The 17319-nt window shown below is 43.6% G+C and overlaps 1 protein-coding gene across 1 annotated transcript in view; it reads left to right on the top strand.

Moving 5' to 3' along the window:
* The window catches only part of slit3 (slit homolog 3 (Drosophila)), a 443755-nt gene that overhangs the window by 8580 nt on the left and 417856 nt on the right, over positions 1 to 17319 (top strand). The window contains 3 exon segments of the mRNA XM_036969807.2: positions 8342 to 8413; positions 12552 to 12623; positions 16901 to 16972. Of these exon segments, the coding sequence (XP_036825702.2) occupies positions 8342 to 8413; positions 12552 to 12623; positions 16901 to 16972 (216 nt within the window).

The raw sequence follows: 17319 nt of genomic DNA, 5'->3' as shown, positions 1-17319 counted from the left end.
CCATACAAATCATACAAACCATACTAACCCTACAAACCCTACTGACCATACTAATCATACTAACCATACTAACCATTTATTTATTTATTTTATTTTATTTTACCTTTATTTAACCAGGTAGGCAAGTTGAGAACAAGTTCTCATTTACAATTGCGACCTGGCCAAGATAAAGCAAAGCAGTTCGACAGATACAACGACACAGAGTTACACATGGAGTAAAACAAACATACAGTCAATAATACAGTATAAACAAGTCTATATACAATGTGAGCAAATGAGGTGAGAAGGGAGGTAAAGGCAAAAAAAGGCCATGGTGGCAAGGTAAATACAATATAGCAAGTAAAACACTGGAATGGTAGTTTTGCAATGGAAGAATGTGCAAAGTAGAAATACAAATAATGGGGTGCAAAGGAGCAAAATAAATAAATACATTAAATACAGTTGGGAAAGAGGTAGTTGTTTGGGCTAAATTATAGGTGGGCTATGTACAGGTGCAGTAATCTGTGAGCTGCTCTGACAGTTGGTGCTTAAAGCTAGTGAGGGAGATAAGTGTTTCCAGTTTCAGAGATTTTTGTAGTTCGTTCCAGTCATTGGCAGCAGAGAACTGGAAAGAGAGGCGGCCAAAGAAAGAATTGGTTTTGGGGGTGACTAGAGAGATATACCTGCTGGAGCGTGTGCTACAGGTGGGAGATGCTATGGTGACCAGCGAGCTGAGATAAGGGGGGACTTTACCTAGCAGGGTCTTGTAGATGACATGGAGCCAGTGGGTTTGGCGACGAGTATGAAGCGAGGGCCAGCCAACGAGAGCGTACAGGTCGCAATGGTGGGTAGTATATGGGGCTTTGGAGACAACACGGATTGCACTGTGATAGACTGCATCCAATTTGTTGAGTAGGGTATTGGAGGCTATTTTGTAAATGACATCGCCAAAGTCGAGGATTGGTAGGATGGTCAGTTTTACAAGGGTATGTTTGGCAGCATGAGTGAAGGATGCTTTGTTGCGAAATAGGAAGCCAATTCTAGATTTAATTTTGGATTGGAGATGTTTGATATGGGTCTGGAAGGAGAGTTTACAGTCTAACCAGACACCTAAGTATTTGTAGTTGTCCACGTATTCTAAGTCAGAGCCGTCCAGAGTAGTGATGTTGGGCAGGTGCAGGTAGCGATCGGTTGAAGAGCATGCATTTAGTTTTACTTGTATTTAAGAGCAATTGGAGGCCACGGAAGGAGAGTTGTATGGCATTGAAGCTTGCCTGGAGGGTTGTTAACACAGTGTCCAAAGAAGGGCCGGAAGTATACAGAATGGTGTCGTCTGCGTAGAGGTGGATCAGAGACTCACCAGCAGCAAGAGCGACCTCATTGATGTATACAGAGAAGAGAGTCGGTCCAAGAATTGAACCCTGTGGCACCCCCATAGAGACTGCCAGAGGTCCGGACAACAGACCCTCCGATTTGACACACTGAACTCTATCAGAGAAGTAGTTGGTGAACCAGGCGAGGCAATCATTTGAGAAACCAAGGCTGTTGAGTCTGCCGATGAGGATGTGGTGATTGACAGAGTCGAAAGCCTTGGCCAGATCAATGAATACGGCTGCACAGTAATGTTTCTTATCGATGGGGGTTAAGATATCGTTTAGGACCTTGAGCGTGGCTGAGGTGCACCCATGACCAGCTCTGAAACCAGATTGCATAGCAGAGAAGGTATGGTGAGATTCGAAATGGTCGGTAATCTGTTTGTTGACTTGGCTTTCGAAGACCTTAGAAAGGCATGGTAGGATAGATATAGGTCTGTAGCAGTTTGTGTCAAGAGTGTCCCCCCCTTTGAAGAGGGGGATGACCGCAGCTGCTTTCCAATCTTTGGGAATCTCAGACGACACGAAAGAGAGGTTGAACAGGCTAGTAATAGGGGTGGCAACAGTTTCGGCAGATAATTTTAGAAAGAAAGGGTCCAGATTGTCTAGCCCGGCTGATTTGTAGGGGTCCAGATTTTGCAGCTCTTTCAGAACATCAGCTGAATGGATTTGGGAGAAGGAGAAATGGGGAAGGCTTGGGCGAGTTGCTGTTGGGGGTGCAGTGCTGTTGACAGGGGTAGGAGTAGCCAGGTGGAAAGCATGGCCAGCAGTAGAAAAATGCTTATTGAAATTTTCAATTATGGTGGATTTATCGGTGGTGACAGTGTTTCCTATCTTCAGTGCAGTGGACAGCTGGGAGGAGGTGTTTTTATTCTCCATGGACTTTACAGTGTCTCAGAACTTTTTTGAGTTAGTGTTGCAAGAAGCAAATTTCTGCTTGAAAAAGCTAGCCTTGGCTTTTCTAACTGCCTGTGTATAATGGTTTCTAGCTTCCCTGAACAGCTGCATATCACGGGGGCTGTTCGATGCTAATGCAGAACGCCATAGGATGTTTTTGTGTTGGTTAAGGGCAGTCAGGTCTGGGGAGAACCAAGGGCTATATCTGTTCCTGGTTCTACATTTCTTGAATGGGGCATGTTTATTTAAGATGGTTAGGAAGGCATTTAAAAAAAATATCCAGGCATCCTCTACTGACGGGATGAGGTCAATATCCTTCCAGGATACCCCGGCCAGGTCGATTAGAAAGGCCTGCTCGCTGAAGTGTTTCAGGGAGTGTTTTACAGTGATGAGAGGAGGTCGTTTGACCGCTGACCCATTACGGATGCAGGCAATGAGGCAGTGATCGCTGAGATCTTGGTTGAAGACAGCAGAGGTGTATTTAGAGGGGAAGTTGGTTAGGATGATATCTATGAGGGTGCCAGTGTTTAAGGCTTTGGGGAGGTACCTGGTAGGTTCATTGATTATTTGTGTGAGATTGAGGGCATCAAGTTTAGATTGTAGGATGGCTGGGGTGTTAAGCATGTTCCAGTTTAGGTCGCCTAGCAGCACGAGCTCTGAAGATAGATGGGGGGCAATCAGTTCACATATGGTGTCCAGAGCACAGCTGTGGGCAGAGGGTGGTCTATAGCAGGCGGCAACGGTGAGAGACTTGTTTTTAGAGAGGTGGATTTTTAAAAGTAGAAGTTCAAATTGTTTGGGTACAGACCTGGATAGTAGGACAGAACTCTGCAGGCTATCTTTGCAGTAGATTGCAACACCGTCCCCTTTGGCAGTTCTATCTTGTCGGAAAATGTTGTAGTGTAACCATACTAACCATACAAACCATACTAAGCATAGAAACCATACTAAGCATAGAAACCATACTAAGCATAGAAACCATACTAACCATACAAACCATACTAACCATACTAACCATACAAACCATACAAACCATACTAACCATACTAACCATACTAACCATACAAACCATACAAACCATACTAACCATACAAACCATACAAACCATACTAACCATACAAACCATACTAACCTCCCTATTTGATCTGTCACAATTTTTGTAATTTTGTCATTTTTATTAGGATCCCCATTAGCTAACGCCATAATGCTAGCTAATCTTCCTGGGGTCCGACACCAATTAACAAGACATTACAAACAACCACAATCAAGAGTTCACAAACATTCAACAAGTAGACAATACAGATAACAATGAAACTGTGTTCAAACAGGAAAGCACACTGTTATGTTCTGGAAAAGAAGGGAGGACTGTGTTAGGGAGGGAAGGAGGGAGCAATGGGTAAAGTTCCACCCTGGAAAACACCAATATCCCGATAAGAGCATTAGAAAAACATTGCATCAGCTGCAAAAAGTCTCACATGTCTTGTAGTTTGGAAATACATTTGATGATTGCCATCATTCCATGGCATGTGCAGATTTGTACAGGAAAATAAATAATTCTAAATGGCCATTCCAATATGAACATGATAACTCTACAATGTTTGCTATGTTAACTGGCAAATGTACAACAACGTGTCAAGTGTGTACTGTAATATGGTCATGTAAGGGCATTAGGAAGAGTGTGCTCAATCAGTTCTGTCCACGTTCATCCTTATACAATGGAAATGAAAGACATTATAATGTTCAATCAAATTCAATGGTCGTGTACATACATTCCTACCTACTGCTCTGCTTTATCTCGGTGTGCTGAATGACAATGTTGAAGTATTGTGTGGAAGATTATACTCGGCAAAGGTCTGAATTTTCCACTGACGAAAAATCTTTGTCAAATAGTCCCGAGCTCCAGAGGAGGAACTCAATTAAGATTCCAACTATGGTTCAGAGACTTGAGAAGGAAATGGAGCATGCCTATCTGCTGTAGAAGACCAGACGACTGTGGCTTTGAGGAAAATAACACGAGGTTACAGCAGGAAACGCATTGTGAAGCGAAGCGTTATATGGAAAAAGAGAGAGAGACTGTTTGTGTATTTATAATTTTTTTTTTCTTGCATGGATTTGAATGGGCTTTGGGGGCCTTTTTGGTACGTGTCACCCGATATGTCGTTAGTGCAACATGATGTTCCTGGGCCATAAGAAATGTGTTTTTCTGTCCAGTTGGTCGGTGTGTACCAATAAAGTGCTCCTCTAAGTGATTTAGCCCGAGGTAAAATAAAACCTTTCTGTCAGCTTTGGGCCCAGACTAGTTGGTTCAGTGGTTTAAAGGCCTTGATTGGGTGGGTTGGCCTGGGTGGGGGGTCAGGGGCATTGTGAGGCCCTGAACACCTGTTGTTTGGATTGCCACCTTATCCCTCATACAAATAAAAACAAACCATTACCAGCAGGCTTGTAGATTTGCGACCCACACATTGGCACTTAAAGGAGCCTGAAAGAAGCCGGTTTAATTGAGTTCGTTGTGTTGCAATTCCTGATTATAATCCCACATTTTTCACACCGACAGTTACTGGGAACAGTGAAGGATGGATATAAGAGAGGAGAGATTGGAGAGCGAGTGAGATTGAAAGCTGGGTTATCGGAGGGGAGAGAGAATAAGAGCGAGATAGTGTTCTGTGGGAGTGAGAGAGAGATTTGGAGAGAGAGGGGGTAAGAGAGAGCGAGAAGGTGAGAGGGTAATAGAATGAGCATAAAGGGTGAGAGAGAAAGAGGGAGGGTGAGCGAGAAAGTGAGGGTGAGACAGAGGGGGTGAGAGAGAGAGGGTGAGAGAGAAATATCAGCACGAGACAGAACATAGAGAGGTTGAGAGAGAGGAACAAGGAGCGTGAAGTAGAGGCAGTAGTCTGTCAGGCCCCTGTCCCCTCTAAAGACGTAGTATGGCTCCCATTAGAGCTCTTTATGTGCAGATCTGGGGAAGCCTTTTGAAATCCAGTATGCCTTTAAATCCAGATTTATAAATGTTTACGTATATTATGAGAAACACACTGAACTCAACGTCAGGAGCCCAGGCTCTGTGTGTGTGTGTTATTTTTATTTTTATTTAACTAGGCAAGTTAGTTAAGAACAAATTCTTATTTACAATGACGGCCTACCCCAGCCAAACCCGGACGACACTTGGCCAATTGTGTGCTGCCCAATGGGACTCCCAATCACAGCCTCTCTCTCTCTCTCTCTCTCTCTCTCTCTCTCTCTCTCTCTCTCTCTCTCTCTCTCTCTCTCTCTCTCTCTCTCTCTCTCTCTCTCTCTCTCTCTCTCTCATTAACATTCTGAGAAGAAGTAGTTAAAACAGACATATACATTCTGAGAAGTAGTTAAAACAGATACAGTGGGGCAAAAAAGTATTTAGTCAGCCACCAATTGTGCAAGTTCTCCCACTTAAAAAGATGAGGGAGGCCTGTAATGTTCATCATAGGTACACTTCAACTATGACAGACAAAATTAGAAAAAAAATCCAGAAAATCACTGTAGGATTTTTAATGAATTGATTTGCAGATTATGGTGAAAAATAAGTATTTGGTCAATAACAAAAGTTTATCTCAATACTTTGTTATATACCCGTTGTTGGCAATGACAGAGGTCAAATGTTTTCTGTAAGTCTTCACAAGGTTTTCACACACTGTTGCTGGTATTTTGGCCCATTCCTCCATGCAGATCTCCTCTAGAGCAGTGATGTTTTGGGACTGTTGCTGGGCAACAGACTTTCAACTCCCTCCAAAGATTTTCTATGGGGTTGAGATCTGGAGACTGGCTAGGCCACTCCAGGACCTTGAAATGCTTCTTACGAAGCCACTCCTTCGTTGCCCGGGCGGTGTGATTGGGATCAATGTCATGCTGAAAGACCCAGCCACGTTTCATCTTCAATGCTCTTGCTGATGGAAGGAAGGTACATGGCTCCATTCTTTCCTTTACACGGATCAGTCATCCTGGTCCCTTTGCAGAAAAACAGCCCGAAAGCATGTTTCCACCCCCATGCTTCACAGTAGGTATGGTGTTCTTTGGATGCAACTCAGCATTCTTTGTCCTCCAAACACGACGAGTTGAGTTTTTACCAAAAAGTTATATTTTGGTTTCATCTGGCCATATGACATTTTCCCAATCTTCTTCTGGATCATCCAAATGCTCTCTAGCAAACTTCAGACGGGCCTGGACATGTACTGGCTTAAGCAGGGGGACACGTCTGGCACTGCAGGATTTGAGTCCCTGGCAGCGTAGTGTGTTACTGATGGTAGGCTTTGTTACTTTGGTCCCAGCTCTCTGCAGGTCATTCACTAGGTCCCCCCGTGTGGTTCTGGGATTTTTGCTCACTGTTCTTGTGATCATTTTGACCCCACGGGGTGAGATCTTGCGTGGAGTCCCAGATCGAGGGAGATTATCAGTGGTCTTGTATGTCTTCCATTTCCTAATAATTGCTCCCACAGTTGATTTCTTCAAACCAAGCTGCTTACCTATTGCAGATTCAGTCTTCCCAGCCTGGTGCAGGTCTATAATTTTGTTTCTGGTGTCCTTTGACAGCTCTTTGGTCTTGGCCATAGTGGAGTTTGGAGTGTGACTGTTTGAGGTTGTGGACAGATGTCTTTTATACTGATAACAAGTTCAAACAGATGCCAATAATACAGGTAACGAGTGGAGGACAAATGAGCCTCACTCGTTACCTGTATTATTGGCATCTGTTTGAACTTGTTATCAGTATAAAAGACTGATTGATTCTCTTTTTTTTTTTGCCCCACTGTATATACATTCTGATAAGTAGTTAAAACAGACATATACATTCTGAGAAGTAGTTAAAACAGACATATACATTCTGAGAAGTAGTTAAAACAGATATATACATTCTGAGAAGTAGTTAAAACAGATATATACATTCTGAGAAGTAGTTAAAACAGATATATACATTCTGAGAAGTAATTAAAACAGATGTATACATTCTGAGAAGTAGTTAAAACAGAGAAATAGTCTGGAAACTAGATAAGCTTTTGGCTCCGGAGAGAAAAACAACCCCAATTTCAGAAAGACCCATCAGAAGTGACTTGAAGTAGCTAGCTCTCTCAAACAGAAATGTCTATTTGTTATAGCTCTTTCTCATGCTCCAGCCTTGTCCTACATACACATAGTCAGTATGGACCGTGTACAATACACACTGACATAGTTAGGACAGGCTTATGCAAACATACACACATATACATGGAGGCACACACATATACACATACACGCGCACACACACACACACCAGGCCCTGGTGTGTTTGAGGTTTGAGCACAGGCTCCTGGAGGGGCCCTCTTTGCCCAGGGAGTGTCTGAGATTGAAGGATTTGTCCCCCAGCATCTTAGGTAGACGGCACAGGGCAGAGAGAGACAGAAGAGAGGGTGGGGACCTGCTCTGCTCTGCTCCACATCTCCAGGGCAATCCTCCACAGGGAACCTCAGCAATACCATCCTCTATGGCAGGGGTGGCTACTCCAGTCCTCCAGGGCCTGACTGGTGTCACACTGTTTCTCCGTCCCTAGCAAACACAGCTGATTCATCAAATTGCACTCTGACCTGAAGATCATGATTAGGTGATTATGGGAGTCAGGTGTGTTAGATGGGGCTGGGGCAAAACTGGGACACTAATCATGCCTTCGAGGACTGGAATTGCCCAGCCCTGCTCTGTGGAGAGAGAACTAGCGAGAGAACTGATAGACTGAACAGGATTATGAAGATGAGTGATTATCCTTCTAACCTCTTTCTCTCTCTCTTTCTCTCTCTCCTCTCTTTCTCTCTCTTTCTTTGTTTCTCTCATTCTCTCCCTTTCTCTCTTTCTCTCTCTCTCTCTCTCTCTCTTTCTCTCTCTTCTCTCTCCCTCTCTTACTCTCTTTCTCTCTCTCTCTCTCTCCCTCTTTCTTTTTGTCTTGATTTCTCGCTCCTCTCTCTCTCTCCTTCTCTCTCTAACTTTCTCTTTCCCTCATTCTTTCTCTCTCTCTCTTTCTTTCTCTTTCTCTCTCTACCTCACTCTCTCTCTTTCTCTCTCTCCTTCTTTCTCTTTCTCTCTCTCTCTCCTTCTCTCAGGGATTTGGACAGGAATAACATCACCAGGATCTCTAAAGTGGACTTCTCTGGCATCAAGAACCTGCGAGTTCTGTAAGCACTCTCTGCCCTTCATTAATAATATGCATAATAATGTCAATAAAACACAATAACATTGATATTATCTGTCAGTTAATATGTGGCTCAGTAATAGATGTGTTACCACTAAGTATGGGCTCAGTCATGTTTCTTCATTGTATTCAGTAGTGTCATTAGTAAAACATTTTAAAGGAACAGTGTACAGTGATGAAGTAGGTCATTTACAATGTAATATGTTTATGTTTAACTGATGGTGAATATAGGGGAATAGTCTTTATAGCCATCTGAAATAACTAAGCATAATTACAACATTTTGACATGGTTGAAAAGCATAGTATTTGGACCTTTTACCTGGTAATGACATGCAGTAAAATACTCCAACTTCTCTCACCACCATCACTCTGATTTTCAAAGGAAAGTATTTGACACTCATCTGTTTGGAGATGTCCTGACGGACTCGATGGGCTTCCTCTTTCCTCCCCTCTCTGCTGAATAGAGAGTGTGTGTGACTGTGCTGAACTAATGACTGTAATCTAAGGACATCTCGGTGCTGTTTACCTCCTGAATAAGAGCCTGTAAAAGGATGGGGTGGAGATAAAAATAAACGGCAAACGAAAGTGCCCAAGGAGTGGTAATAAGCAGTGTCTGTCCTGCAGTACTGTCAGCCGAGTCCACTGCCTGTTTTATGTGGTTCATGGTTAGCAGGAGTGACGTTTCCTACTCCAAACCATGTGGATGTAAAGGGCCTTCGGAAGCTCAGAGTAAGAGAGTCTTATCTAGGAGGGAGAGAGAGTAGCATGTGGGGTGATTACCTCTGTGATTCACTTCATCTGAGTACATGTGTACACATACACACACATGGTAATCACGCACACACACACACACGCACGCGCGCGCGCGCACACACACTGAAGGGTTTTACCCTTGAATTCCGTGGTCCCGTAATTTTGGGCTGTTATCTCTCTGAAACTCCCTTAATGATACGGAATTGCTAATGGAAAATACATTATTTCCAGAAAACAATACTATTATACTACACGATACACATGAATCCATCTGAACCAACTGGTGGGTTCGGGGAATGTTTACTTAAATATCAGTAAATCTATCAGTGTGAGTCTGATCCCCCGGTTGTGTGAATCAGATTTATAATACATCAGATCAGCATCCAAGGTACAGGCCAAATAAGGTAAATAATTCTGGGCTGAACATGTTGGACTTTGCTTTGCTAGCGCCATCTGAGGCCAATCCACTGGTATTAGAGCGGTTGGCTTTTGGCTACGCCGATGGCTAAGTCTGGAAACCTGTGGTGTAAGTCTGAACAGTTCTCTATGATGAGGCCAACTGTGTCATCTCTCCTGACAAACTGAAATGACAAAAACATGAATTAATGGTCCAAAAACAGCCACATATAAACATTTAAAATACCATTTATAACTGATAGCCTCCTGCCAAAAGATCGGAATTCCACATGAGATGCGTATGTTTTCTGTCTCGTGTTTCCACGTTCTACTTTTGACCTTGGCTGTGTCGAGTCGTCCTGAGTATCAGTCACTCTGGGATTCATATGCTTCTCAAAAATGTCACTCCAAATTGGTCTTAATATCCACAGACACAAATATATACACAGCATATCCATGGAGTTGTAGATATTCTGCCTTATAATGCATCTGGAAAACCTTAGGGATCCATGACAAGATGTTCCCGGAGCAGAGGGTAGACAGACTAGAGTAATGTAGCCTTTACCCCATGTAGCCTTCACCCCATGTAGCCTTCACCCCATGTAGCCTTTACCCCATGTAGCCTTTACCCCATGTAGCCTTTACCCCATGTAGCCTTTACCCCATGTAGCCTTTACCCCATGTAGCCTTCACCCCATGTAGCCTTCACCCCATGTAGCCTTCACCCCATGTAGCCTTCACCCCATGTAGCCTTCACCCCATGTAGCCTTTACCCCATGTAGCCTTCACCCCATGTAGCCTTTACCCCATGTAGCCTTCACCCCATGTAGCCTTCACCCCATGTAGCCTTCACCCCATGTAGCCTTCACCCCATGTAGCCTTTACCCCATGTAGCCTTTACCCCATGTAGCCTTTACCCCATGTAGCCTTTACCCCATGTAGCCTTTACCCCATGTTGCCTTTACCCCATGTTGTGAGAGTATGGCCTTTACCCCATGTTGTGAGGGCATGGCCTATACCCCATGTTGTGAGAGTATGGCCTTTACCCCATGTTGTGAGAGTATGGCCTTTACCCCATGTTGTGAGAGTATGGCCTTTACCCCATGTTGTGAGAGCATGACCTTTACCCCATGTTACCTTTACCACATGTTGTGAGAGCATGGCCTTTACCCCATGTTGTGAGAGCATGACCTTTACCCCATGTTACCTTTACCACATGTTGTGAGGGCATGGCCTTTACCCCATGTTGTGAGAGTATGGCCTTTACCCCATGTTGTGAGAATATGGCCTTTACCACATGTTCTGAGAGCATGGCCTTTACCCCATGTTACCTTTACCACATGTTGTGAGAGTATGGTCTTCAGCCCATGTTGTGAGAGTATGGCCTTCAGCCCATGTTGTGAGAGTATGGCCTTCAGCCCATGTTGTGAGAGCATGGCCTTTACCCCATGTTACCTTTACCACATGTTGTGAGAGTATGGCCTTTACCCCATGTTACCTTTACCACATGTTGTGAGAGCATGGCCTTTACCCCGTGTTACCTTTACCACATGTTGTGAGGGCATGGCCTTTACCCCATGTTACCTTTACCACATGTTGTGAGAGCATGGCCTTCAGCCCATGTTGTGAGAGTATGGCCTTCAGCCCATGTTGTGAGAGTATGGCCTTCAGCCCATGTTGTGAGAGCATGGCCTTTACCACATGTTGTGAGGGCATGGCCTTTACCCCATGTTGTGAGAGTATGGCCTTTACCCCATGTTGTGAGAATATGGCCTTTACTCCATGTTACCTTTACCACATGTTGTGAGAGCATGGCCTTTACCCCATGTTACCTTTACCCCATGTTGTGAGAGTATGGCCTTTACCACATGTTACCTTTACCACATGTTGTGAGAGTATGGCCTTTACCCCATGTTGTGAGAATATGGCCTTTACCCCATGTTGTGAGAACATGGCCTTTACCCCATGTTACCTTTACCCCATGTTGTGAGAGCATGGCCTTTACCACATGTTACCTTTACCCCATGTTGTGAGAGCATGGCCTTTACCACATGTTACCTTTACCACATGTTGTGAGAGCATGGCCTTTACTACATGTTACCTTTACCACATGTTGTGAGAGTATGGCCTTTACCCCATGTTGTGAGAATATGGCCTTTACCCCATGTTGTGAGAGCATGGCCTTTACCCCATGTTACCTTTACTACATGTTGTGAGAGCATGGCCTTTACCCCATGTTACCTTCAGCCCATGTTGTGAGAGCATGGCCTTTACCACATGTTACCTTTACCACATGTTGTGAGAGTATGGCCTTTACCCCATGTTGTGAGAACATGGCCTTTACCCCATGTTGTGAGAGCATGGCCTTTACCCCATGTTACCTTTACCCCATGTTGTGAGAGCATGGCCTTTACCACATGTTACCTTTACCCCATGTTGTGAGAGCATGGCCTTTACCACATGTTACCTTTACCACATGTTGTGAGAGTATGGCCTTCAGCCCATGTTGTGAGAGTATGGCCTTTACCCCATGTTGTGAGAACATGGCCTTTACCACATGTTACCTTTACCACATGTTGTGAGAGTATGGCCTTCAGCCCATGTTGTGAGAGCATGGCCTTTACCCCATGTTGTGAGAGCATGGCCTTTACCCCATGTTGTGAGAGCATGGCCTTTACCCCATGTTACCTTTACCACATGTTGTGAGAGTATGGCCTTCAGCCCATGTTGTGAGAGCATGGCCTTTACCCCATGTTGCCTTTACCACATGTTGTGAGAGCATGGCCTTTACCCCATGTTGCCTTGAACCCATTTTGTGAGAGCATGGCCTTTACCCCATGTTGCCTTGAACCCATGTTGTGAGAACATGGCCTTTACCCCATGTTGCTTTGAACACATGTTGTGAGAGCATGGCCTTTATATACTGATGTAATTGTATTTATTGATTATGTTGTCTCTCTCTTTTCTGTCAGGCACTTAGAGGACAACCAGATCACCGTGATTGAGAGGGGGGCGTTCCAGGACCTCAAACAGCTGGAGAGACTGTAAGTATCCCTAGTACCCCTATTTTTGCGTCCCGATGAAAAGCATGCCCAAAGTAAACCGCCTGTTACTCAGGCCCAGAAGCAAGGTTATGCATATAATTGGTAGATTTGGATAGAAAACACTCTAACGTTTCTAAAACCATTAAAGTAATGTCTGTGAGTATAACAGAACTGATATGGCAAGCAAAACCCCGAAGACAAACCACCCCCCCCAAAAAAATTCAGCCTACCACTATTTTCATTGGCTGTCACTTTTATTATAAGGCAAAGTCCTCCTAGATTGCAGTTCCTAGGACGCTACTGTCCCACCTGCCCATAAGAAGTATTTTGTTTAGACATGTCGCTAGCTAGCTAAACAATGAACCGGCATAATCTCAACTCATACTAATACCAATACAAACATTGTCATAGCTGTAGTATCACTAGACGGCTTCCACCCGGTTACATAAACCAGCACCTTAGAGGCTGCTGCCCCATATACTTAGACTTCAAATCACTGGCCACTTTAATAATGGAACACCAGTCACTTTAATAATGTTTGCATATTTTTGCTTTACTCATCTCATATGTATATACTGTATTCTATTTTACTGTATTTCAGTCTATGCCTCTCAGCCATGCTCATCCTAATATTTATATATATTTATATATTTTACTTTTAGGTTGTGTGTATTCTGTGTATTGTTAGATATTACTGCACTGTTGAAGCTAGAAACACAAGCATTTCGCTACACCCGCAATAACATCTGCTAAACATGTATATGTGACAAAGAAAATTTGATTTGATTTGATGAATCCGACTAGGTTCAGCCAGCTAACATTAGGCTATAACTAGCAATGCAAATTTGTTTCTGATTCAAATAATATTACTATACAGATCATACATGTAACGTTAGCTAGCGAGCCAGCAAGCTACAGTAACGTTCACTAGCTAGCTAACAGTACACTTTAACATGCAATGAAAACGACTTTCTGGCAAACTTTGAAACATAATATCTGAAAATGTATCTAGATTATTACCCATATACATGGATGAACGCTTCACGTCAGACTGGAAGCATTTCACTCTGTTTTGTTTGTAGCAACATCTTGTTTGGGCAGCGTTGTGTCAAGTCCTTCCGGTTCACAGTGACCGTGGCGTGTGCAGAAAGTATCCCACCACTTTTTTCAACTGATCTGTCGATAGCGGCTGCTAAATTTAGGGCATCAATGTTGTTGAGAAAAGTTGCCAAACAAAAACAGTGTGGTGGAAAGGACAGTAAACACATACTGAGCAGGTCACGTTATAGACAGAAGCATGCAAACTCATTTCCCGGCATGCCCAGCCCATCCCTTTTCGCAGCCAATCATAGCTAGTGGGAAGGCTCCTAACGTTTTCAGTGGCTAAACCAACTAGGCTCGTTATTTAACAATTCTATTCATATTTACAGATGGAATACAATATTGCTATTAAATCACATGAAAGTTCACATGTTCCAGAAGGCATTTCTGCCAAAAAAGAAAGAAAAAACAGAAAGAAAAAAATCCATTCTAATGCCTCTCCTGTGAAGTAGAGATGTGTGACATATGCCTCGCTTCCTAAAATGAGTCATAGATGTGCACTTGGAAGCACTCAAAAAGCCCTATTTTATGTAAGGATGATCACGTTTACATTAACATTAAAGTCACCTGCTCCTAGACAAAGGTGAACCATCACTGATTGCGAATGTCCACACACTGACGTGAAACTAAACACTTGGTACTTACCTCATCTGTATCACTGTGGTTCTTCAGGTCTGGAAGTAGCTGGCGAGTCCACAAACTGGTAAGAGAACAAAACCCATCCATGCCAGGCTTGCCAGCCAGGTTTATGGTTAGTAGTGTGGTGTAACATGACAGGGATGACACACTGACAAAGATCATAGACAGGGCCATGAGAACATCTGTCTTCAGTCATGTCATCTCTCTGGGGGAAATGTCTGGCAGTAAGAGGTGTGGGAGTTCAACTGAAGAATCAGTACAGCATGTAGCAAAACAGATTTGATTTACTTTGATTATATAAGTCCCAACTGTTAAGTGGTACTTCAGTTTTATTGGAGATTCCAAGCTAGACAAACGTAGGTGACAGTTGATCTGCTCTCTAATGCTGTGTTTCTCATTGAGGTCACATCAAAGGTGGAGGCCTTAGCTTTGAGCTATTGTGATTTGTGGCGTAACAGCGCGGAAGTTTGATATGCTAGCTGGCTCGGTATTAAGTTAGCCTCGAGTCTCTCCCTCTCCATGCGGTGGTGTAGGCCGGGATGGATGAGAACAGAACAGAGGGAGACAGAGGGAGTGTGATCCGGCTCTGAGGGCGTGTTATATGACATCCTGAGTCTTCCTCCACTTCTCCACATACCTCAGCTCTGCCCTGTGACCCCCTGTGCCCTCCCGTCTCAGAGAAAGGCTTTGGTGCCATGATAAGATCTATTCTCCCAACCCCCCCATGTTAGCCTGTGGAGCCTCCTCGCAGTGATAATGGCCTTTAAAGACTTCAGATACCTTCATAGCTTGGTAACTTCTTATGCCCATCTTCATAGGACATCACCGGCTTTCCCATACGCCTTAGCCCAACTGTGAACTCTTGACACCCAGACGATGTCTTCCTGTACCGCGACCAAATGGGTGTCATTTAGAGGTCGACCGATTAATCGGAATGGCCGATTAATTAGGGTCGATTTCAAGTTTTCATAACAATCGGAAATCGGTATATTTGGGCGCCGATTTGCCGATTTAAAAAAAAACAAACACATTTTTTATTTTTTTATGTCTTTATTTAACTAGGCAAGTCAGTTAAGAACACATTCTGATTTTCAATGACGGCCTAGAAACGGTGGGTTAACTGCCTCGTTCAGGGGCAGAACGACAGATTTTCACCTTGTCAGCTCAGGGGATCCAATATTGCAACCTTACAGTTAACTAGTCCAACGCAATAACAACCTGCCTCTCTCTCGTTGCACTCCACAAGGAGACTGCCTGTTACGCGAATGCAGTAAGCCAAGGTAAGTTGCTAACTAGCATTAAACTTATCTTATAAAAAACAATCAATCATAATCACTAGTTAACTACACATGGTTGATGATATTACTAGATATTATCTAGCGTGTCCTGCGTTGCATATATTCTGACTGAGCATACAAGCATACAAGTATCTAAGTATCTGACTGAGCGGTGGTAGGCAGAAGCAGGCTCGTAAACATTCATTCAAACAGCACTTTCGTGCGTTTTGCCAGCAGCTCTTCGTTGTGCGTCAAGCATTGCATATGACTTCAAGCCTATCAACTCCCGAGATGAGGCTGGTGTAACCGAAGTGAAATGGCTAGATAGTTAGCGTGCGCTAATAGCGTTTCAAACGTCACTCGCTCTGAACCTTCTAGTAGTTGTTCCCCTTGCTCTGCATGGGTAACGCCGCTTCGATGGTGGCTGTTGTCGTTGTGTTGCTGGTTCAAGCCCAGGGAGGAGCGAGGAGAGGGACGAAAGCTATACTGTTACACTGGCAATACTAAAGTGCCTATAAGAACATCTAATAGTCAAAGGTTAATGAAATACAAATGGTATAGAGGGAAATAGTCCTGTAATTCCTATAATAACTACAACCTAAAACTTCTTACCTGGGAATATTGAAGACCCATGTTAAAAGGAACCACCAGCTTTCATATGTTCTCATGTTCTGAGCAAGGAACTGAAACGTTAGCTTTCTTACATAGCACATATTGCACTTTTACTTTCTTCTCCAACACTTTGTTTTTGCATTATTAAAACCAAATTGAACATGTTTCATTATTTACTTGAGGCTAAATTGATTTTATTGATGTATTCTATTAAGTTAAAATAAGTGTTCATTCAGTATTGTTGTAATTGTCATTATTACAAATAAATAAAATAAAAAATCTGCCGTTTTAATCGGTATCTGCTTTTTTGGTCCTCCAATAATCGGTATCGGCGTTGAAAAATCATAATCGGTCGACCTCTAGTGTCATTTACGTTTTCTCCTACCTTCTCATCAATCTCTGTTCCCAATGGTGCTTGATGTTGCTCTGTTTCTGTGTTTCAGCCCTCAAATGTTCACATTTTCTGTCTCTCTGTGTCTCTCTCATTGCACCACACACAAACACAGACCAAACTCTATTCATTTGACATAGAGTGCCTCATCAAACAGCGGTTGATCACACTGATGTTCTCACCTTTCTCTCTCTCTCTCTCTCTCTCTCTCTCTCCCTCTCTCTCTCTCTCTCTCTCTCTCCCCCCCCCCCAAACAGGCGTCTGAACAGGAACAAGCTGCAGGTTCTCCCAGAGCTGCTGTTCCAGTCCACCCCCAAGCTGGGCCGTCTGTAAGTCACAACGCTACTTTTCCTTGATGTCCGATCGCTGGAAAACTTCACAGTCAATTTCCCCACTGTTTAAATTTCAATCATTGTCCTGGAAGGGGGTGTGCTGCTCAAATATTAAGCTTCCCATACATTTGAAAGAGGAGAGGAGGTACGCGGTCACTGTGTTATTATTCTTTAACCCCACAGATGTTGGGCTTTTATTTGGGTTGTATTTGTAAGACATAAGGTGACACAGCCTCGCTCTGTACTCCTATCCATGAGGTGAAGGCGTGCTATGGGGAATGTTTTCCTTGGACCGGAGTTGGACATTGCAGAATTTGAATTCCTGAATATTCATTTCGCAGAGT

This window comes from Oncorhynchus mykiss, chromosome 25 (genome assembly GCF_057628025.1).
Source record: "Oncorhynchus mykiss isolate SJ-2025 chromosome 25, ASM5762802v1, whole genome shotgun sequence".
NCBI classification, from domain to species: domain Eukaryota; kingdom Metazoa; phylum Chordata; class Actinopteri; order Salmoniformes; family Salmonidae; genus Oncorhynchus; species Oncorhynchus mykiss.
The sequence above is the reverse complement of the archived record's forward strand: the minus strand, read 5'-3'. Positions and strand labels throughout refer to the sequence as shown.